The sequence below is a fragment of the Oncorhynchus gorbuscha genome, linkage group LG05 (assembly GCF_021184085.1).
Source record: "Oncorhynchus gorbuscha isolate QuinsamMale2020 ecotype Even-year linkage group LG05, OgorEven_v1.0, whole genome shotgun sequence".
In the NCBI taxonomy this organism is placed as follows: domain Eukaryota; kingdom Metazoa; phylum Chordata; class Actinopteri; order Salmoniformes; family Salmonidae; genus Oncorhynchus; species Oncorhynchus gorbuscha.
Genome location: NC_060177.1, coordinates 55,963,082 through 55,985,822, shown reverse-complemented (window position 1 = coordinate 55,985,822; position 22,741 = coordinate 55,963,082). Strand labels below are relative to the sequence as shown.

Here is a 22,741-nt window from a genome sequence, read left to right as displayed (position 1 = left end):
TAAGGAAAGGGTGCTTAGCCCCCTCTAGCCAGTGTCTCCACACCTTCAGGGCCTTAACCACCTATCCCCCACATCATAATTTAACTCCGCTGGCCCGAGTTTCTTTGAAAAAAAGGCACAGGGGCGGAGCTTCGGTGGCGCACCCGAACGCTGTGAGAGCACCGCTCCAACCCCAGCCTCGGATGCGTCCACCTCTACTATAAACGCCAAAGAAGGGTCCGGATGCGCCAACACCGGCGCCTCAGTAAACATCGCCTTCAACTTATGAAAAGCTCCGTTCGCCTCTGCTGACCACTGCAAACGCACCGCCCCCCCCTTCAGCAGTGAGGTAATAGGGGCCGCTACCTGACCAAAACCCCGGATAAACCTCCGGTAGTAATTAGCAAACCCCAAGAACCGCTGCACCTCCTTTACCGTTGTCGGAGTCGGCCAATTACGCACGGCCTTTACGCGGTCATCCTCCATTACCAACCCAGAGCTGGAAGTGCGATAACCCAGGAAGGAAACTGATTGTTTGTAAAACTCACATTTCTCCGCCTTCACATACAGGTCACGCTCCAGCAGTCGTCTAAGAACCTTGCGCACAAGAGATACATGCGCAGTGCGTGTAGTGGAGTAGATTAAAGTATCGTCAATATACACCACTACACCCTGTCCGTGCAGGTCTCTGAGAATCTCATCCACGAAGGATTGAAATATAGCTGGAGCATTATTTAAACCGTATGGCATGACGAGGTACTCATAATGGCCAGAAGTAGTGCTAAATGCAGTTTTCCACTCATCTCCCTCCCGAATACGCACCAGATTATAAGAACTCCTGAGATCCAGTTTAGTGAAGAACTGCGCTCCGTGAAATGATTCCACTGCCATAGCAATGAGAGGTAGTGGGTAACTAAAACCCACTGTGATGGAATTTAGACCTCTATAATCAATACACGGACGTAAACCACCATCTTTTTTCTTCACAAAAAAGAAACTCGAAGAGACAGGTGACATGGAGGGCCGAATGTACCCCTGTCCCAGAGCCTCAGTGATATAAGTTTCCATAGCCACCTTCTCCTCCTGGGACAAAGGATACACATGTCTTCTGGGGAGTGCAGCATTACCCTGGAGGTTTATCACGCAATCCCCCTGCCTATGGGGTGGTAATTGGGTCGCCTTCTTTTTACTGAAAATGATAGCCAAATCGTCATACTCAGCTGGAATGCGCGCGGTGGAAACCTGGTCTGGACTCTCCACCGTTGTCGCACCGATGGAAACCCCTACACACCTGCCTGAACACTCATCAGACCACCCCTGTAGAGTTCCCTGTTTCCACGAAATCGTAGGATTATGAATAGCTAGCCAGGGAATCCCCAGTACAACTGGAAACGCAGGTGAATCGATAAGGAACAAACTCATTCGCTCCTTGTGATTCCCCTGCGTAATCATCTCCAACGAAATTGTGGCTTTCTTCACCAGCCCTGACCCTAATGGTCGACTATCTAAAGAGTGCACGGTAAAAGGGGGGTCTACTTTTACTAACGGAATCCTCAACCTCTGAGCGAGTCCACATTCTATAAAGTTTCCAGCTGCGCCTGAATCTACCAGTGCCTTATGCTGGAGAGAAATCAAATCAAATCAAATTTGATTTGTCACATACACATGGTTAGCAGATGTTAATGCGATTGTAGCGAAATGCTTGTGCTTCTAGTTCCGACAATGCAGTGATAACCAACAAGTAATCTAACTAACAATTCCAAAACTACTGTCTTACACACAGTGTAAGGGGATAAATAATATGTACATAATGATATATGAATGAGTGATGGTACAGAGCAGCATACAGTAGATGGTATCGAGTACAGTATATACATATCAGATGAGTATGTAGACAAAGTAAACAAAGTGGCATAGTTAAAGTGGCTAGTGGTACATGTATTACATAAGGATGCAGTCGATGATGTAGAGTACAGTATATACGTATGCATATGAGATGAATAATGTAGGGTAAGTAACATTATATAAGGTAGCATTGTTTAAAGTGGCTAGTGATATATTTACATCATTTCCCATCAATTCCCATTATTAAAATGGCTGGAGTTGGGTCACTGTCAATGACAGTGTGTTGGCAGCAGTCACTCAATGTTAGTGGTGGCTGTTTAACAGTCTGATGGCCTTGAGATAGAAGCTGTTTTTCAGTCTCTCGGTCCCAGCTTTGATGCACCTGTACTGACCTCGCCTTCTGGATGATAGCGGGGTGAACAGGCAGTGTCTCGGGTGGTTGATGTCCTTGATGATCTTTATGGCCTTCCTGTAACATCGGGTGGTGTAGGTGTCCTGGAGGGCAGGTAGTTTGCCCCCGGTGATGCGTTGTGCAGACCTCACTACCCTCTGGAGAGCCTTACGGTTGAGGGCGGAGCAGTTGCCGTACCAGGCAGTGATACAGCCCACCAGGATGCTCTCGATTGTGCATCTGTAGAAGTTTGTGAGTGCTTTTGGTGACAAGCCAAATTTCTTCAGCCTCCTGAGGTTGAAGAGGCGCTGCTGCGCCTTCTTCACGATGCTGTCAGTGTGAGTGGACCAATTCAGTTTGTCTGTGATGTGTATGCCGAGGAACTTAAAACTTGCTACCCTCTCCACTGCTGTTCCATCGATGTGGATAGGGGGGTGTTCCCTCTGCTGTTTCCTGAAGTCAACAATCATCTCCTTAGTTTTGTTGACGTTGAGTGTGAGGTTATTTCCTAACACCACACTCCGAGGGCCCTCAACTCCTCCCTGTAGGCCGTCTCGTCGTTGTTGGTAATCAAGCCTACCACTGTTGTGTCGTCCGCAAACTTGATGATTGAGTTGGAGGCGTGCATGGCCACGCAGTCGTGGGTGAACAGGGAGTACAGGAGAGGGCTCAGAACGCGCCCTTGTGGGGCCCCCGTGTTGAGGATCAGCGGGGAGGAGATGTTGTTGCCTACCCTCACCACCTGGGGGCGACCCGTCAGGAAGTCCAGTACCCAGTTGCACAGGGCGGGGTCGAGACCCAGGGTCTCGAGCTTGATGACGAGCTTGGAGGGTACTATTGTGTTGAATGTAGTCGATGAACAACATTCTCACATAGGTATTCCTCTTGTCCAGCTGGGTTAGGGCAGTGTGCAGTGTGGTTGAGATTGTATCGTCTGTGGACCTATTTGGGCAGTAAGCAAATTGGAGTGGGTCTAGGGTGTCAGGTAGGGTGGAGGTGATATGGTCCTTGACTAGTCTCTCAAAGCACTTCATGATGACGGAAGTGAGTGCTACGGGGCGGTAGTCGTTTAGCTCAGTTACCTTAGCTCTCTTGGGAACAGGAACAATGGTGGTCCTCTTGAAGCATGTGGGAACAGCAGACTAGTATAGGGATTGATTGAATATGTCCGTAAACACACCGGCCAGCTGGTCTGCGCATGCTCTGAGGGCGCGGCTGGGGATGCCGTCTGGGCCTGCAGCCTTGCGAGGGTTAACACGTTTAAATGTCTTACTCACCTCGGCTGCAGTGAAGGAGAGACCGCATGTTTTCGTTGCAGGCCGTGTCAGTGGCACTGTATTGTCCTCAAAGCGGGCAAAAAAGTTATTTAGTCTGCCTGGGAGCAAGACATCCTGGTCCGTGACTGGGCTGGGTTTCTTCTTGTAGTCCGTGATTGACTGTAGACCCTGCCACATGCCTCTTGTGTCTGAGCCATTGAATTGAGATTCCACTGTACTGTACTGACGCTTAGCTTGTTTAATAGCCTTGCGGAGGGAATAGCTGCACTGTTTGTATTCGGTCATGTTGCCAGACACCTTGCCCTGATTAAAAGCAGTGGTTCGCGCTTTCAGTTTCACGCGAATGCTGCCATCAATCCACGGTTTCTGGTTAGGGAATGTTTTTATCGTTGGTATGGGAACGACATCTTCGGCGCACGTTCTAATGAACTCGCACACCGAATCAGCGTATTCGTCAATATTTTTATCTGACGCAATACGAAACATGTCCCAGTCCACGTGATGGAAGCAGTCTTGGAGTGTGGAGTCAGCTTGGTCTGACCAGCGTTGGACAGACCTCAGCGTGGGAGCCTCTTGTTTGAGTTTCTGCCTGTAGGCAGGGATCAGAAAAATGGAGTCGTGGTCAGCTTTTCCAAAAGGGGGCGGGACAGGGCCTTATATGCATCGCGGAAGTTAGAGTAACAATGATCCAAGGTTTTACCACCCCTGGTTGCGCAATCGATATGCTGATAAAATTTAGGGAGTCTTGTTTTCAGATTAGCTTTGTTAAAATCCCCAGCTACAATGAATGCAGCCTCCGGATAAATGGTTTCCAGTTTGCAAAGAATTAAATAAAGTTCCTTCAGAGCCATCGATGTGTCTGCTTGGGGGGGATATATACGGCTGTGATTATAATCGAAGAGAATTCTCTTGGAAGATAATGCGGTCTACATAAGATTGTGAGGAATTCTAAATCAGGTGAACAGAAGGATTTGAGTTCCTGTATGTTTCCTTCAACACACCATGTCTCGTTAGTCATGAGGCATACGCCCCCGCCACTCTTCTTACCAGAAAGATGTTTGTTTCTGTCGGCGCGATGCGTGGAGAAACCCGTTGGCTGCACCGCATCGGATAGCGTCTTCCCAGTGAGCCATGTTTCCGTGAAGCAGAGAACGTTGCAGTCTCTGATGTCCCTCTGGAATGCCACCCTTGCTCGGATTTCGTCAACCTTGTTGTCAAGAGACTGGACATTGGCAAGAAGAATGCTGGGAAGTGGTGCGCGATGTGCCCTTGTTCGGAGTCTGACCAGAAGACCGCCTCGTTTCCCTCTTTTTCGGAGTCGTTTTCTTGGGTCGCTGCATGCGATCCATTCCGTTGTCCTGTTTGTAAGGCAGAACACAGGATCCGCGTCGCGGAAAACATATTCTTGGTTGTACTGATGGTGAGTTGACGCTGATCTTATATTCAGTAGTTCTTCTCGACTGTATGTAATGAAACCTAAGATGACCTGGGGTACTAATGTAAGAAATAACACGTAAAAAAACAAAAAACTGCATAGTTTCCTAGGAAGGCGAAGCGAGGCGGCCATCTCTGTCGGCGCCGGAAGTATGAAGCGAAGGAGAATAATTAAGGAAACAAATTAATAGGAACATGTGACCAACAGGAAACTCTGGGAGAGTGTGGTGCTTACTAACCTGGGGTGACCGATGAGTGTTCTGCCTGCCCTCTCTATTCCCAGATGAATTCCTCCAGCACCGACCAGACGTGTGCCCTCTCCGGCCACAACTGGTACAGGAGGAGCTTCCTCCTCCGATCTCCCTTGACGCGGTCCCTCCTAGCTTCATCGGGATAGGAGCAGGAGGGTCAGGAGGTAGTACTGACAGGACCCTTTCAGAACGTCCACGAGCAGCTAGCAGATGGTCCAACCGGATCGACAGGTCTATCAGTCCATCCAGGCTAAGTGTAGTATCCCGACCGGCCAGCTCCCTACGGACGTCCTCTCTCAGGCTACACCTGTTATGGTCGATCAGGGCCCTGTCGTTCCACCCTGCTCCCGCAGCCAAGGTCCGGAACTCCAGCGCGAAGTCCTGCGCGCTCCTCGTCCCCTGTCTGAGATGGAACAATCTCTCACTCGCCGCTCGACCCTCTGGAGGGTGATCGAACACGGCCCTGAAACGGCGGGTGAACTCCGGGTAGTTGTCCCTCGCTGAGTCGGGCCCGTTCCAGACCGCATTAGCCCACTCCAGGGCTCTACCGGTAAGGCATGTGATGAGGACCCCTACTCTCTCCTCCGGCGAGGGAGCCGGCCGAACGGTGGCCAGGTAAAGGTCTAATTGAAGCAGGAATCCCTGGCACCCCGTCGCTGCTCCATCGTACTTACTCGGAGGCGTCATGAGCAGAGCGCTGGAACCGGATCCAGATGGGGGAGATGGTAGAGTTGCTGGTGGGAGGGTCGGTGGGGTAGTAGGGAGACCATTCCTCTCCCAACGATCCATCCTCTCCATCATCTGATCCATGGCTGATCCTAGGCGATGGAGGATGGATGTGTGTTGATGGACTCTCTCCTCCATAGTGGGAAGAGGAGTGGTCGCTGCTCCTGCTGACTCCATATCGTGGTGCAGGCTTCTGTTACGATAAATGAGTGATGAGGTGTGGAGTCAGGTGCAGAGAGCAAAAGATGTGGGAAAAAAACACGCTTTAATGCCCCGGAAACATAACATGAACAAAAGTGGAAACACAAATGAACAGAAATATAAACGGACAGCGTGAAACCCAAATGTAAACAAAAATACACTCAAACAACAAAACAGACGAACAAGCCCGCACGAAACAGAAGCGGGCTGAACAGACTATATATAACCCTACCCTAACAACCAAACAAGAAACAGGTGCTACCAATTAGACAGAACTAAAGGAACACAGAACAACGGATCGGCGATAGCTAGTAGACCGGCAACGACGACCGCTGAGCGCCACCCGAACAAGAAGGGGAGTCACCTTCGGTAATATTCGTGACATTTATGGTCTGTAGGCCTCATTGACATGAGCACATACAACTGTTTTTTGAGTTTAAAAAAAGTAGTCACAGACTACTTTGTGTCAAAGTTTAACAAGGACTCTCTAATCCTCACCAGTGTCATGATCAAAGATATGATCAAGAGCCTCACATACAGTATATTGTTTGGTCAATGTGCTGCCACAGAATGAATTGTGAGAAGGGCCTCAAAAAAGCTTTATATACCAGCTGCAAGAAAAGTTCTATACATTATTGAAACAATGTTGCAATTGTTTGTGAGAATTCCAACAGGTGTGGTTCCCATGGGGAAAGATTCTATTTGGGGAAATGTTCCTGTGGGGGTTGCCATGGAAGCCAAGAAGGGGAGTGAGGTGTGTGTGTGTGTGTGTGTGTGTGTGTGTGTGTGTGTGTGTGTGTGTGTGTGTGTGTGTGTGTGTGTGTGTGTGTGTGTGTGTGTGTGTGTGTGTGTGTGTGTGTGTGTGTGTGTGTGTGTGTGTGTGTGTGTGTGTGTGTGTGTGTGTGTGTGCTCAAACACACATGTACAGTATGTGGAGGTCTGGGAGAGGAAGTGAGGAACTTCATTTTATACACTAATTGTAGTCCAATTTGTAAGTCGCTCTGGATAAGAGCGTCTGCTAAATGACTTAAATGTAAATGTAAATGTCTCACCCATTCATTTCTAATGACCAGAGATTTTTGACTGTGAACACCACAGGTGTACAAAAGTTAAATAAAGCACCCAAAATGTTTTGAAAATTATCCAAATGTGTTTTGTGTGTTCAGATGCCGTGTAGACAAAGTCGTGGAACCTTATGACAATCAGATTAAATGAACTACATTTCTCAGAGAGAAAACTTGTAAACCGGTTCAATTCGACCGGAACACTGCAAGAGGGTTAATTGGGTTTTGAGAAGGTGACACACTCTACTAATGAATGACTGAGAGAGGCTTCAGTGCATTGCTTACATTTGCAATGGAAATAAGGAATATAGAATATAATAGAAATTACAAATATTTGATACACTGCTATTTGAGGTTTGAAAGGGGTTAGAATAGACTACTGATACCTCACCCTAACATTGTTTGAAATTGTCTGACTTTACAATCACTATTCAGAGATTATTCCTCTATAAAAAGCATCACTACCCATAAATCTCTTTCTCAGTCATCTGTCTCAGACACATACTGCATACGATACATCAGAGAATCTGCAGTCACTTGAAGGGTCTGGGGAAAACCTGTGAAGCTCTGTCTCTTTCTCCTCTCTCTCCCTCCCTTTTTCTTCATCCCTCTTTCTCTTTGTCTCCTCTTATCTGTCCACCTATTTTCCCTCACCCTTCTCTCTTTCTCCGTTGAATGGACACGCCAACTCCAGCTCCACTGTCTCATACTCCAGGCCGGGCTTTCTGTGGGGTCCTCCCCTATCCACAGTGCAGTCCTTTCAGGCTTTAGGTACAGCTCTGAGGAAGAGTAGCGATCTGCCGTCTGGATACCAGGGATGCTACACACACATCATCTATAGGACGGAGCCCAGACTCAACACACACTCATTGGATTATAGCGTTGGCATGTAGCGTTTCTGCTGCAGGGAGGCTGAGGCAGAGTGATGTGTTACGGTTAGCTCTCCATCTGGTGTGTGTGTGATTTGTGTGTGTGTGTGCGGTAAGCGCGCACCCCACAGCTAGCCAGTCAGCCAGCCAGCCAGCCAGCCAGCCTGCCAGCCAGGCAGCCAACCAGCATGCTACAGTGTGCTCCCCTTTGTTCCAGCCTGGTGATGAAACCCTCCTGGTTGTGAGATTCTGGACAGCGTCTGGACCTACTGCCCCTCCTCCACCCCCATCCCTCCCTCCTCTCATCTATCCCTCTGTCTCTCCATCCATCTCCTGGGCAGACATGGGCCTGCTATCCAGACTGCACTTCATCCTTCCCATGGGCAGACATGGGCCTGCTATCCCTCTGTCTCTCCATCCTTCCTGTGGGCAGACATGGGCCTGCTATCCCTCTATCTCTCCATCCTTCCCCTGGGCAGACATGGGTCTGCTATCCAGACTGCACTTCATCCTTCCCCTGGGCAGACATGGGCCTGCTATCCCTCTGTCTCTCCATCCTTCCCCTGGGCAGACATGGGCCTGCTATCCAGACTGCTCTTCATCCTTCTCCATGACTGGAATTATATCTCTTCTATGGACTGTATACTGAACCTCAGACACACACTGAGAGACTGGGATTCTGTGTGTTGTTGTGCGTATGTGTGTGTCTGTGTGTGTTTGTCTTTGTCTCTGTTTTGGTGTTGTATCTTATCGAAACCTAAGGGGCACTCTCCATACTCTCAGTCTCTGCTGTGATTTTAACTGTTGCTGTATTAGGGGTGCTTGGGCTTCAACAGCCTGGTGCAGGGTTTTGGGCTAGGTTTAGGTTCCAGGACTATACGCCCCTGTCATTCCTCCAAAGGTTTGGACAGTAGGACCATTGGACACGGAGGGGGAGGGTGGTCTCTGGGGTAGCTTTCAGGACTCTAAGCCCCTCTGGTCTCACCCTATCAGGGTGTCTGTCTTGGGGTGGAAATCAGACTTGTGACTTGGCCTCTCTCACTCCCCTACTGGCCCCTCTGCACCAGTATGAAGAGTCACCCATGCGTCCACTCGGGGCATCTCAGCATTGCTGTGTGTGGTGAGGCAGACCGCGGGCCAGCAGTCTGCGCTAGCCCCCTGAAGCGCCTCCGTACTGACCCCCTGCCCCCCTGTCTTGCCCCCCCAGAGGAGGCCTATCAGAAACTGGCCACTGAGACGCTGGAGGAGCTAGACTGGTGCCTGGACCAGCTGGAGACCTTGCAGACCAGACACTCAGTCGGCGAGATGGCCTCCAACAAGGTAAGGACAAGAACCTTTTACTTATTATTGTGTGTCATATTTAGTTGCGTTTGAGTCTTTGTTTAAAAAAACATGGAGGTGAGATCTTTCACAATCAAGATTGTTGGCTTCCTACTCTGTTGGGGAACAAACTTTGACCAGTGTCTTGAGGTCAGAACCTCTTTTCCCAGAGAGATCTAGTAAAGTGTGTCATCTATCTATGGAATGATGTGTCCATTTGACCAGGGCGCTCCTGTGGGCTGTGAGTATCTGGAACTACATGTTCCATGTTGCCAAATAGTGGGTTTTTCCTTACTGTACTGTTCTGTGTATCCAGTTATGCTAGAGGAAAGGTCTGTTGAGGTAATGTAAGAATTGACTATCCATCTCTTCACGCATACCTGTGCATAACTGAAGTGTTTTGGAACTACACTACACTACACTGCAATGCATTCGGTCCATCTCAGCAGGGAACATGACTCTACTGTATGGAGTGACCATTGACAGGTAACCTAGAGGTTAGAGAGGAGGAGGGCCTGCCACCAGAGAGTTGCCTGAGTTGGGAGCTTGACAGCTTTTCAAATGTGTTCTAGCCAAACTGCCATCTTGAATTCATACTTGGATTGATTGTGAGGAAGGTACAAGGAGAGGGAAGTGAATTTAGACTTTTGATATGCACCCCTAGTACCCCCATTCTCTCGCTCGCTCGCTTTTTCTCTCTCTCACTCTCACTCACTCACTCACTCACTCACTCACTCACTCACTCACTCACTCACTCACTCACTCACTCACTCACTCACTCACTCACTCACTCACTCACTCACTCACTCACTCACTCAGACCTATTCCTCCTCTTTCTACAACAGTAGTATCTGTACTAATATGGATAATGATATAATGAATCATTCTGTCTTTCACATGGTATGGGGAGATCCATTGTATCAGTATCTGTTGCTGTTTCTAGCGTTATCATGCAGGGAAGGGAGATGTGCACGGAGAGTGCTCGGCTCGGCTCTCTCCAGCATGGGCCTGACGCCCTGCATGCTGAGCAGCTCTGGGCTCTGCTGGAGAGGCTGCCTCCCTGGCTGGTGATGTCACACCCCATGATGTCACAATAGGGTAGATGGGCGCAAGATAAAGGAGAGGCAGGTCGGACAGACAAAAGGACACAGTCAGACACCGATCCTGTAGCTGTAACACTTGCAGATGGTAGTACATCCACAGACAGACAGATATGCATTAGCCCTATACAGGGGTGAGAAACACAGGCTATACACAGGCTATATGTCACCCTGTCTTATATGAGCGGCTAGCGCACACAGCTTTCCCTGGTTTCCATAGCAACACACCTAGTTGGCTTGCCGTCTCACTCCAGTGAACACACACACACGACAGACAGACGGGCTATGTTACTCTCAGAGAACACACCATGTACACAACTGTCACTCCTCCTGGGTTATTATCAACCTCTGACATGGCTATTTTTTGACTAAAACATCAACATGAAGTATTTCATTTTGGTGATCCAGAACAGTAGCATTGGGTACCAGTATCATCCATATACCATTGTGTTATTTTGTGCTGTTTGTATTCACTACATGCAATTATAGCAGGTTGTAACATGTGCATTAGCTATACAAGGCTTAGGTAAAACGCAGAACACAGGCTGGGGAGGGTCAGAAGATGTAGAGGGTGGAATTGCATGTATTCTATGTAATGGTGACATCACTGTTATTGTGACGAGTGATCTCATTCGCTGGACCCAGCTGGCCTCGAGCATTATTTTCCCCCCACCTATTTGATGATGTCAGTATCGCCTGCAATTATTGTCTCTGATCCATCCTGAAGTTGAAGAAAGACGTAATGGGTATTGGTATTTGCAAGGTGCATGTTGTATTAATAAGGGGCATGTTGTGTTAATAATGGGCATGTTGAGTTAATAAGGGGCATGTTGTATTAATAAGGGGCATGTTGTATTAATAAGGGGCATGTTGTATTAATAAGGGGCATGTGTGCCATTATATACCATTATGTTGTACACGGTGTAGGTGATGTACATGTTGTTAGCTTTTACATACACACACTTTCTTTTCCTTCACCTAGGAAAGGGAAATCTGCTACCAAAATAAATGTTAGAGATCAAAAAATAGCTCTAGATATGAGATCCATTTCGACTGGGTCTATATTCAGTAGGGAATTGCTGTTTTGTGCCACAATTCCCCAAAACAAATGTTCTACCTGAAGGTGGGTGTTTCAAACCTATTTGCTGAGTTAACAATAGCAGACTGCCTAGCTAGCCGGCCTGTGTCAGGTTAAGCAGGCATTGTGTCAAGAAGCAGTGCGACTTGGCTGTGTCTTGTTTCAGGGGGGACACAGCTCTCGACCTTCGCCTCTCCCGAGTCCGTACGGGAGTTGCAGCGATGGGACAAGACTGTAACTACCAATTGGATTCCATGAAATTGGGGAGAAAAAGGGAGACAAAAACTAAAGATAGGCCTCATAGAGCATCATTTATGACCCTGAATGAAGTGCCACACAGTATTCTCTGTGCTGTACAAACTGTCCCATTCAGACATGTTCCAGGCAGCCCAGTGACTGACCCTCACGCCTTGTGCAAATTGAATGGGATTTATAAATGTTTTACACATATTATTTTCTGTGGTCTGTCTTCTCTGACTCAACTCCCAGGAAATTAGCCCGAACTATCTCCAGTGTGAATATTGCATGACCAGGATGAGACCATTGCTGCTTCCAGCAACAGTGTCCCACAGATGACCTCAGCTAGATGACACACATCAAGAGTACACTCACACTCACACTCATGACACACAACACGCAGTAGTGCCATCAAACACACACACACACACACACACACACACACACACACACACACACACACACACACACACACACACACACACACACACACACACACACACACACACACACACACACACACACACACACACACACACACACACACACACACACACACACACACACACACACACACAAACAGGCTCGGGTAGGGAACTGATAGTGTAATACTTTCAGGTGCCATGTTTATTTAAGCAAAACTATAGCCTGTTCTGTCTTCCCCTGTTAATGCCTTTTAATGTGTTCTGACTACCATCCATCCATACTGCATCCAAGCTGCTTCATAAACACACATACTCTGGTGCTGTATTAGTATTGCAAAATGTCAATAAATTCCCTGGTTTTCCAGAAATCCTGGTTGGAGGATTCCGGATTTCCTGTTTATTCCCTCCTGACACTCGACATGGAATAGTAACATCACACACACACACACACACACACACACACACACACACACACACACACACACACACACACACACACACACACACACACACACACACACACGCTTGGCTAGGAAACTGATAGTGTAGTTGTCTTTTAGTTTTTACAGATATCCTGATTGGAGGATTCCGGATTTCCTGCTTATTCCCTCCTCATTCCTGGGATCCTCCAACTGAGATTTTGGGAGAAGCAGGGAAGTTATTGAAAGTTCCCGGGATTTTGCAATTCGAGCTGTACCCAACCCCAGGAATAGAGTCCCAAATGGCACTCTATTCCTTATACAGATGTTCTGTCTTTATTTGATCACTCTGCGCCACAGGAAATTCAAATCTGTAGTGTATTCTACTTTTAAGAAGAATTCTAAAGTTTGTAATTTCCACTTTAAATTGTCTGACTTGATTTTCCCTAATGAAAATGTATCAACCCCTACAAAAGTCCCCATGAATTATTATCCACATAATAATTCACATGTCCTGTAGCTGTACAATTTTTTTCCTACTATGAGAAACTGGTCAAATGAAGATATCAGATCTGTAGTGCACTACTTCTGACCAGAGGACAAAGCCATGGCCTCATGGTCAAACAAATAGAATACAGCATCATTTATGACCCTGAATGAAGTGCCACACAGTATTCTCTGTGCTTTAAAAACGGTCCCATTCAGACACGTTCCAGGCAGCCCAGTGACTGTCCCTCGCGCCTTGTGCAAATTGAATGGGATTTATAAATGTATTACACATATTATTTTCTGTGGTCTTCTCTGACTCAACTCCCAGGAAATTAGCCCGAACTATCTCCAGTGTGAATATTGCATGACCAGGATGAGACCATCGCCGCTTCCAGCAACAGTGTCCCACAGATTACCTCAGCTAGATGACACACATTAGGAGTACACTCACACTCATGACACACAACGTGTAGTAATGCCATCAAACACATGCACACACACACAGTACACGCATACAGTATGTCCCCATCCCGCTGCACTGCAGAATTCAAATACCTCCAACCTCAACCAATCACACAGAGAGATGAGCTCACTCTGCTCTAGCCCAGCCAATCAGCTCTGGTGATCAAGCACACTGTTTTCTCGATCCTCTCCCTGATAGGCTGGGTGTGTGTGTGGGTGAGGGCAGCAGCCCGTGTGGTTAACATAGGAGTGTGTGTGAGGGGCAGAGGCAGCCTTATTTAGAAGTCGTTGAGAGGAGAGCTTCTCTCTCCAGGACCACTGGCAGCATCCAGGCATCCTCCTCTCACGTCATCTATTATTCACACCTCCCAGTAGTGTCTTTAGTGTGTGTGTACGGGTTTTACTGTGAGTGGGTTTGTCCGTGTGTGCGGGAGGATGCTCTCACCAGAACCACGGGCAGCCAAACGCTGTCCCCAGCTTCCCTAGAGCGCAGCGCTCCAGTCAAAACCCTGGACTATGGCTTTCCCCATGCAGAGGAACGACGCAGAGGAAGAGGCAGATATGACTGACCCTGTTCAGTGAATGGATCTGCAACACACCTCAAGGCCCCTCTTATTCTGGGACTCTACTTTCGCTGTGTTGAGCTGCTTTTGCTGGAGGTGTTGTTTTTGTTCCTCTCCCTCTTTGTTGGCGGTTCTGTCATTCTGCACTGTAGCTGGCTCTAGTCTGCCTGTTCTGTTTATATTTGGACCACATATTGATTTTTTTCTCTCAAAATGCCTGAGGTCAAATACCTGCACTCTGTGTCCTGGGGATTTCTAAAGGTAAGATGTCTGGTGGATTTTTTTTCCTTCTCAAAATAACATGAATATGTATTTTTCTGATAAAGCAAGGCATTATTCCTCCGATGAGGTGAGAATGATGTCCTTGCCAGATGAAGAAAAAGCAAGGCTTGTCCCTGACAAAACCGGTGGACTTTGTTTATTTGAGCTGCAAAGAGAGAGACAAATGTGTTGTTGGACGTGGGTGTGCAGTCTGTGGCTCTGATATAGATGGCCGCCAATTGTTTTGATGCTCTTACTGATGGCTGCATGTTCACAGGACTTATAGCTTATAGCATACAAGGGCCAGGTTTTTTTGTTGTATGAAAATGCAGGGATAGAGATAAGCTGTATGTGAAAGGTGATCGAGTGCGTTGGTAAATATTTATAGGGCTGTATCAATGGCAGTCACTTTAACAAAGAGTCTTATGTCAAAGTCCAACTGCACAGTAAGTACTATGGGTTTATAATGGCCTCTGATATTGATCTATATTGACCATTCACATACATTATGCATGCTGGCTCCCTAACGCGGGGTGCCACAATTGCCAGGTTGAGAATGAAATGTAAATGTGTGTGTATTCAGATTAGTGTCAGCACCACAGCCTTCAGCCTGGTTTCGCAAATCACTGTTGTTTTACGTGTTCTCCTCCACCTTCCTCTTATTGTCCTCCAAATCAAAGACCACATCTACATTTGGGTCTGCCACTCCAATCAGGAGAGAGGGAGCTTGCGACGGAGAGACAGAGGGAGAGAGGGAGAATGATAGTGGTTGACAAAGAATTGGGTTACCGATGACATCAGAACTGTGGCTAGTGGGGGGGAGCAGCGGGTATCTCACCTGCTCGGTACCGCTTCTAGCCTCTCAACTGTGTGTGTGAGCGTGTGTCATAGCACGCTGTAGTAGTATTGATTAAAGTGTGGAGTCTCATAGTGTCTGCCATTTCCCTTCTAAAATACTTTTCGGCCTTTATAAATGACTTTGGCCCTCAATGGCAGATATGGTCAGAGTGAATGCTCCAATATGTGCTCCAGGATTCCACCATCTTTGTCCCAAGTCATACAAAATCATGAGTGACACATCCAGGGCAGAATATAACTCAATTTTCCCTGTTTTACTACAAACTCTAACCCCTTCTCTCTGCGTTTGTCTGTCTGTGTGTTGTGTTCCAGTTCAAGAGAATGTTGAACAGGGAGCTCAGCCACCTGTCTGAGATGAGCCGCTCTGGGAACCAGGTGTCGGAGTTCATCTCCAGTACCTTCCTGGGTGAGTGACCACAGTGACCCCTGGGCTCCTCCCTGCTCATCTGGGGCCCTGTAGAGGCAGGATCTGGGTCCCAAATGGCACCATATCTCCTATATAACCCAGTACTTTTGACCAGGTCTCATAGGCCATATTTTGTGTTGTTAATACAGACAGTTTGGACATCCCACTCACGGTCTCTTGTTCTATGTTTTTAACACATAGTCCCTTCTTTATTGTGTTTGACACAGACAAGCAGCACGAGGTGGAGATGCCAACTCCGCAGACGCAGAAGGAGAAGGAAGACAAGAAGAACAGGCCCATGTGTCAGATCAGTGGGGTGAAGAAACTGCAGCACAGTTCCAGCCTCACCAACTCAAACATACCCCGCTTCGGAGTCAAGACAGAGACAGAAGACGAACTGGCTAAGGTGGGCAGCAGTGGGAGAAAGGGGGAGGAGAGGGATTGGGAGGAGACATGAAGAGAGAGGGTAAAGGTCAGAAAATTGAGGGACAGAAAGAGATTGATGGGAGGGGTAGAGAAAGAGGGGAAGACAGACAGAGCGATTCTCTTAAACAGATGTTTACTACTGTATATTGGTGTGTGAAGGGTTGGTTTCCCTTTGCAGGAGCTGGAGGATGTAAATAAATGGGGCCTTAATGTTTTCAAAGTCACTGAGTTCTCTGGGAACAGGCCCCTGACCGTCATGATGCACACTATATTCCAGGTAATCATCACATTTGATCTGCTCTATTTTTGTTGATTGTACTTACATGAATATACAATAATGTTTTGCTTTTTCTTATAGGAGAGAGACTTGTTAAAAACGTTCAAAATTCCACTTGACACCTTTATAACATACCTGATGACCTTAGAAGACCATTACCATGGCGACGTGGCCTACCACAACAACATCCATGCTGCTGATGTCACCCAGTCCACTCACGTGCTGCTATCCACCCCCGCTCTAGAGGTTGGACCCCTCAATCAATCAGTCAATCGATTCATCAGTTACATACTTCAGTTTTTATTTGTCAGATTGTAACTGACAGATTTCAGATTGCTGTTATTTGGTGTGTTACTCACCATCTTATCATGTCTGAATGGCTGGTGTGACCCTGTACTGTCCTCTCTGCTGTTCCCAGGCTGTGTTCACCGACCTGGAGATCCTAGCTGCCATATTCGCCAGTGCTATTCATGATGTTGACCACCCTGGAGTCTCCAACCAGTTCCTCATCAACACTAGTGAGTCTGAGGACAGGCCTGACTTAATAGCTACGCCAATGGCTGGCTGGTGCACACGCATGCACACACACACACCTACACATAAAAGCCACTCATCAGAGCATGCACGGAAACGTAGACACACACACATGTGCCCACCCCTACACACATGCACACACACTCGAATGAACTGTAGAGATCAATGATGGATGCCCTCTGTCTCTCCTGCGCATCTGGGATCAACACTCACGAGATTCAACCACCCATGTGCACACACACCAGATACCTTCCCCCTCCCAGCTCTGGGACAAATGCTTGTTCTTGGAAGCTCTAAGTACAACAGGAATTACATCACATACTGTAGAATGCAGTACCAAATAGTATAGTGTAAACACTAGCTTCATTACAAGTGGAAATAGTGTCCTTATTCTACAAATGATCAACCTCTGCAGATGTGTTAAAGAGATTCTCTGGCACTTTTGTATGCTTTTTAGCTGGTAGTTCCGAAACCAATTGTGTACTACGTCACATATGTGCACCACATCATTGCTTTCTATCTCTCTCTCGCTCTGCTGTGTGTGCATCTTGCTAGCTGTCACTCAGATGGCGAGGGGCTGAAGCTCATTGGCTAGAACTCGAATTACTAGGGGGCTAGCCCACGTGGGGGAAATGTAGGGAAAATGGCTCAGCACAGCTTCCAGATAAACAGTCACTTTCAAACTAGGGATTTCATGGCTAATTGATGTAAGCCTGTAATTGTGCTCATAGATTAAGCATGTTTATAAATTGGGTCATTCTGAATGCTCGTTGGCTGAAAGATGTGGTATATGAGACAATATACCACGGGTATGACGCAAAACTACTTGCTCTAATTACATTGGTAACCGGTTCATAATAGCAATAAGGCACCTCAGGGGTTTGTGGTATATGGTCAATATATCACAGCTAACGGCCGTGATATATTGTCGTACATAAGAACAGCCCTTAGCCATGGCCTTTTTGCTTAAGTTAATTACACATTCACACATCAAGCCCAGTGCGGTAGGTTTAAAAAATACTTAGTAGTCTCCAAAGTTCCAGAGCATGTGTTTTAAAGTATATATTTCTGTTTTATTTATTGACTGGTGAGGCAAAGGACCTCAACAACGCCTCTCTGTTTTGTGGATATAATATCACGTTATTTATGTCAAGCATCTGAGTCAGTGTATGTGTGTTTATCCCCCAGACTCAGAGCTGGCCCTCATGTACAATGACTCGTCAGTCCTGGAGAACCACCACCTGGCTGTGGGCTTCAAGCTGCTTCAGGAAGAGAACTGTGACATCTTCCAGAACCTGACCAAAAAACAACGACAATCACTGCGCAAGATGGTCATCGACATTGTGAGTGACTGGATAATCATCAGTAACCAATACGAACGTCTGTGAAATAGTCTCCACATCAGCTTAGAAAATGTCCATGGTTGTACTTGATTGCTTCTGTTAACTTCATATGAAAGTTCTGTTCTATTGCTTTGTCCCTGCCAGTATTGTGACAGCCTGTGTTGCATCTCTGGTGGTCCCCAGGTCCTAGCGACTGACATGTCCAAACACATGAACTTGCTGGCTGACCTAAAGACTATGGTGGAGACCAAGAAGGTGACCAGCTCTGGAGTTCTACTCCTGGACAACTACTCTGACAGGATACAGGTACTGCAGAACATGGTGCACTGTGCAGACCTGAGTAACCCCACTAAGCCCTTGCAGCTGTACCGCCAGTGGACCGATCGCATCATGGAAGAGTTCTTCACCCAGGGGGACAGAGAGAGGGAGAGAGGCATGGAGATCAGCCCTATGTGTGACAAACACAATGCCTCAGTTGAGAAAAGCCAGGTACCCAAACACACCAGACACATTCACACACACTCGCACATATCCTTTCTGTTGTTTTTAACTAAACCTAAGCCTCCCTCTCCTCTCTCCAGGTAGGCTTCATAGACTACATTGTCCACCCTCTATGGGAGACGTGGGCAGACCTGGTGCACCCGGACGCCCAGGACATCCTGGACACTCTGGAGGACAACAGGGAGTGGTACCAGAGCACCATACCCCAGAGCCCCTCACCTACCCTGGACGAGCCTGAGGATATTAGCCGCCCCCTTGGAGGGGACAAGTTCCAGTTTGAACTCACCCTGGAGGAGGACGGGGAGTCGGACACGGAGAAGGACAGTGGCAGCCAACCCGAGGAGGAGGATGAAGAAGAGAATAGTTGTAGTGACTCGAAAACACTCTGTACGCAGGACTCTGAGTCGACAGAGATACCACTGGACGAACAGGTGGGGGAGGATGACGAGGTGGAAGTGGAAGGAGAATCCTCTTCATCGCAACCATCTGTAGTCGAAGAGGAAGAGGAGGGGCAGGATGATCAGAAGAAGGGAGAGGAGAAAGCAGCCGATACATAGCAGTGTATGGACGGCAACTAAACTGTTCTTCTTAGTAACCAGAGATGATTATTTATAGAGTATTTTGGGGTTTTGTGGAGTGTCTGTCTGTTTTTTTAATATATATATATGTTTATGGTTCCAAAGCGGACGCTGCTCTTCACCCCTTGGTCCCTCCTCTCTCCTCATCCTATTGGTCAGCTTCTTAGACACGCTCACTGGTACTTCTACAAGTTTTTTGCACTCAGGAAAACCCTTTTCCATTCACATTTGTACTGGAGTTGTCTGTGTGTTATTTAACTTTAAACCCTGTCCTACTGTGTTGAAGTTACATTAAGGATTTTGATCAGCCGTTTAGAGTGTGTTTAATGCTGTTTATATACAGTATATCTCCTCCTTTCAGCCTTGCCTGACTGATGGCAGTGTTTATGTGTGTTATTAAGTGCCGTTCTGCAGAAGTTGCTATAGTATATTTTTTTCTTAGTTCTTTGTACTCCTCAGCAAAGCCAGTGAAACAATGTGCTAAGTTGCTCTGTGGTCTGGATGAATGAAAGCCCAACAGGACACGTCACCATGCAGAGAGGAGCTGCAGCACATGGAGAGAAATGCATTGTGGGAATTTATCAAGACACTTTTCTGAAGTTGAAGTCTTCCTTGAAAACCTGACTGAAAAAAAGGCTAAGATCTTACTAATGCTAGGTTTGACCTCTAGAGTTTTTGTATCATAATGTACGTATCTTTTTTAGGTTTTACTTTTGCTATCCTAGGTTTTACTTTTGTTAACAAAAGAAAAAGAGAAGTGACTTGAAAGTCAAGTGAAATCTGTTGATGAGAATACCTAGTCTGCCACTGCTTTTCTGTGTGTAAAAGGGTCATTTTCTAGTTATTGTATTTGGGTTAGTATTGGGGAATATTTGCACTCCTTTAAATATATCCAACCTAGCCTCAGGGCAATTCGTAGCATCTGGGACAGACATTTACCCCTTCCATTTAGTATCATATGTTACATTACAAATGGAATAGTGATTGTACAATATTATACAAATTGGAGGATGTGTAGTATCACCTGGTCGAACAATATCATACAAATTGTATTAAGTAAGTTATCGTATGTCTCCTGCAACGCTTGTTGCGTTGCAGGAGAATTTACTTTGCTGGTTAGGAGAATTGACAACAAAGCAGATGTTAACTTGAGCAGGAGCTCACCAGAGCAGAGTACCGGTACACAAAAAGCTTCTACTGCTTGAGCTTCTGTTCATTTGATAGAATATTAGCTCAAATGTATTGTGGAGCTCCTGCACTGAAATATAAACCATACCGCCACCCAAAATGAGTACCAGAACCTATTTCAGTCTAAGTCAAGCACTGCGACAAGAATGTATGTAAAACGTTAGAAGGTCCAGGCTGTGTCACATCCGGCAAAATTGGGAGTTCCATAGGGTGGCGCACATTTGGCCCAGCGTAGTCTGGGTTTTCCCGGAGTAGGCCTTCATTGTAAATATGAATTTGTTCTTAACTGGCTTGCCTCGTTAAGTAAAGGTAAAAAATAAATGACAATACAAGGTAAGAATTAGGTTAGGATTATGTAAAGGGTTGGGGAAGTGTTAGCTAAAATGCTACACATTACTAGATGGTTGCGGTTTACGCCCACCTATCCTTCCCGAGCAACCACATTTAGTTTCTGTCTTACACTTCCAGACCATTATTCCATTTGTAGCATAACTGAATTTATCATTTTATGTCAAATAGCAAACGTCTAAATTATGAGTCCAGTCTAATATATCGCCCAATGCCAAATCAACCCCCAGCTCCTACCCTCTGTCTACGCACTTGATCTGAGAGGATTGGATATATATTAAGAGTTTCAAAATCCTCTCATATCTACAGGAGTGCCTAGGGGGCAGGTGCTCGGGCTTGATTTTGTCGATTGCATGTTTATCAAAAGTAATTTACACTATTACTCCCATACCACTGTCCCCATGTTTGGTTGTAATAACCATGTAACAATTATTTCCAAGAATGATTTTGCTGAAAAAAAATGACACATGTTGACATATAGGCCTACTTTACTTTACGTTCAATGACATAATTTTGTCTGACTGACCAGAAGGACGCCTTTAAGTTCTACTTGTTGTTGCCTGCAGTAAATGTGAGCAAATGTCATCCGACAATGCAATGCTTGTATTGGATATACGAAGCACCTTTGGTTAAAGGGTTGTTGAAGTCTGAGGGGGTTTTGTTAGCTTTTTTAATATATTGAGTGTGTTGCGACACTTTTTGTGCTAAGCACACAGTAACCTTAATTTCCCATTTTCTGTCAATCTTTTCTTCTTTCTGATTGTGGTGTAGGGATGTGGTCGATTCTGTTTCTCATTCGGGAAGCAATTTGTTCAAAAATAGTGGTAAGAATATATTTAGCGTTGAAATCCCTCAGATAAAGTAACAGCTTCGTGATATGTCTGAAATATACAGTCATTATTACAATTTGTGTAAGAAACAAATCCAATTCCAATTCAATAATTGAAAGATCCTCATTTAAAATAAATGTCTCTTTTCATCTCTTGAATGGGGAAGTAATATTACTATCCTGAATTGACTTGGAATGGAATTGACCGCAGCCGTTACTGCAGGGCAGTAATATTTACCAACGCACCACGTGGTTGATGTTTTCACACGTTAAGAAAATGCCTGCCGTTGTCATGACACTATCCTTTTTGATTTGTTTGTTTTGACCAAGAACACAAGACAATCAGCTCCATGGTGTAGTAGTGGTCTCATAAGAAGTATAGTCGGCTAATAGTTAATGCACAGATGTTTTCACATCTCTCTACTTTACTATTTGATTTCAACTCGCCAAAACTCACCTTGCACATTTAGGCTTGAACGATGCCCTATACACTTCATCCAAGAGACTCTTTCTTTTCCACATTTTCTATTGTTGTTGTTGTTGTTACAATTGATGTTATTATTTATTGCTATGTTTTTCTACTTGTTGTGTCTTTCTTGCCGTATTAGGGTGGGACAGTAAAAGCTTTCACTGCAGCATAGAACGCAGTACAGGCTTGCCAGTTACTATACCCAAATATGCTGTTTTTCTAACTATGTACATACAGTATAAAAAAAAATGTTGAAATGTAAAATATGACTTGCAGTAATGAACATGTCTTTTTAAAGAGTGCTTATTTTAAAAGAAATGTGTCGTTTCTAATGTTTTATTTCATTCTTATTTCCTTGTGCCAAGTTTTTTCCCCCCATTCTCACCGGATGACCTTCCCATAATACAGTTTTTCTGGTTGTATCTCTGTTTACAAACATATATTTATTGTGCTGTAAATACTACCATTACTATTATTATTATTCTCCTCATGATGCTGTTTGTTGTAAGTTGATTGACTCATCATCCCTTATGGTGATGGTGTGGCTGTATCATGTCCCTCTTGTTGAGAGAATGTTTATTACACAAAAATGA

At 46.0% G+C, this 22,741-nt stretch overlaps 1 protein-coding gene across 1 annotated transcript in view; it reads left to right on the top strand.

Annotated features, from left to right (window-relative positions):
• The window catches only part of LOC124036098 (cAMP-specific 3',5'-cyclic phosphodiesterase 4D-like), a 106,583-nt gene extending 86,194 nt beyond the window's left edge, over positions 1-20,389 (top strand). Inside the window, exons 6-14 of the mRNA XM_046350243.1 lie at positions 9,245-9,357; positions 15,562-15,655; positions 15,883-16,061; positions 16,260-16,358; positions 16,440-16,604; positions 16,777-16,876; positions 18,081-18,235; positions 18,419-18,724; positions 18,817-20,389. Of these exons, the coding sequence (XP_046206199.1) occupies positions 9,245-9,357; positions 15,562-15,655; positions 15,883-16,061; positions 16,260-16,358; positions 16,440-16,604; positions 16,777-16,876; positions 18,081-18,235; positions 18,419-18,724; positions 18,817-19,293 (1,688 nt within the window). The 3' untranslated portion in view covers positions 19,294-20,389. The remainder of the gene's footprint in view (positions 1-9,244; positions 9,358-15,561; positions 15,656-15,882; positions 16,062-16,259; positions 16,359-16,439; positions 16,605-16,776; positions 16,877-18,080; positions 18,236-18,418; positions 18,725-18,816) is intronic.
• The last annotated feature ends 2,352 nt before the right edge of the window (positions 20,390-22,741 follow it).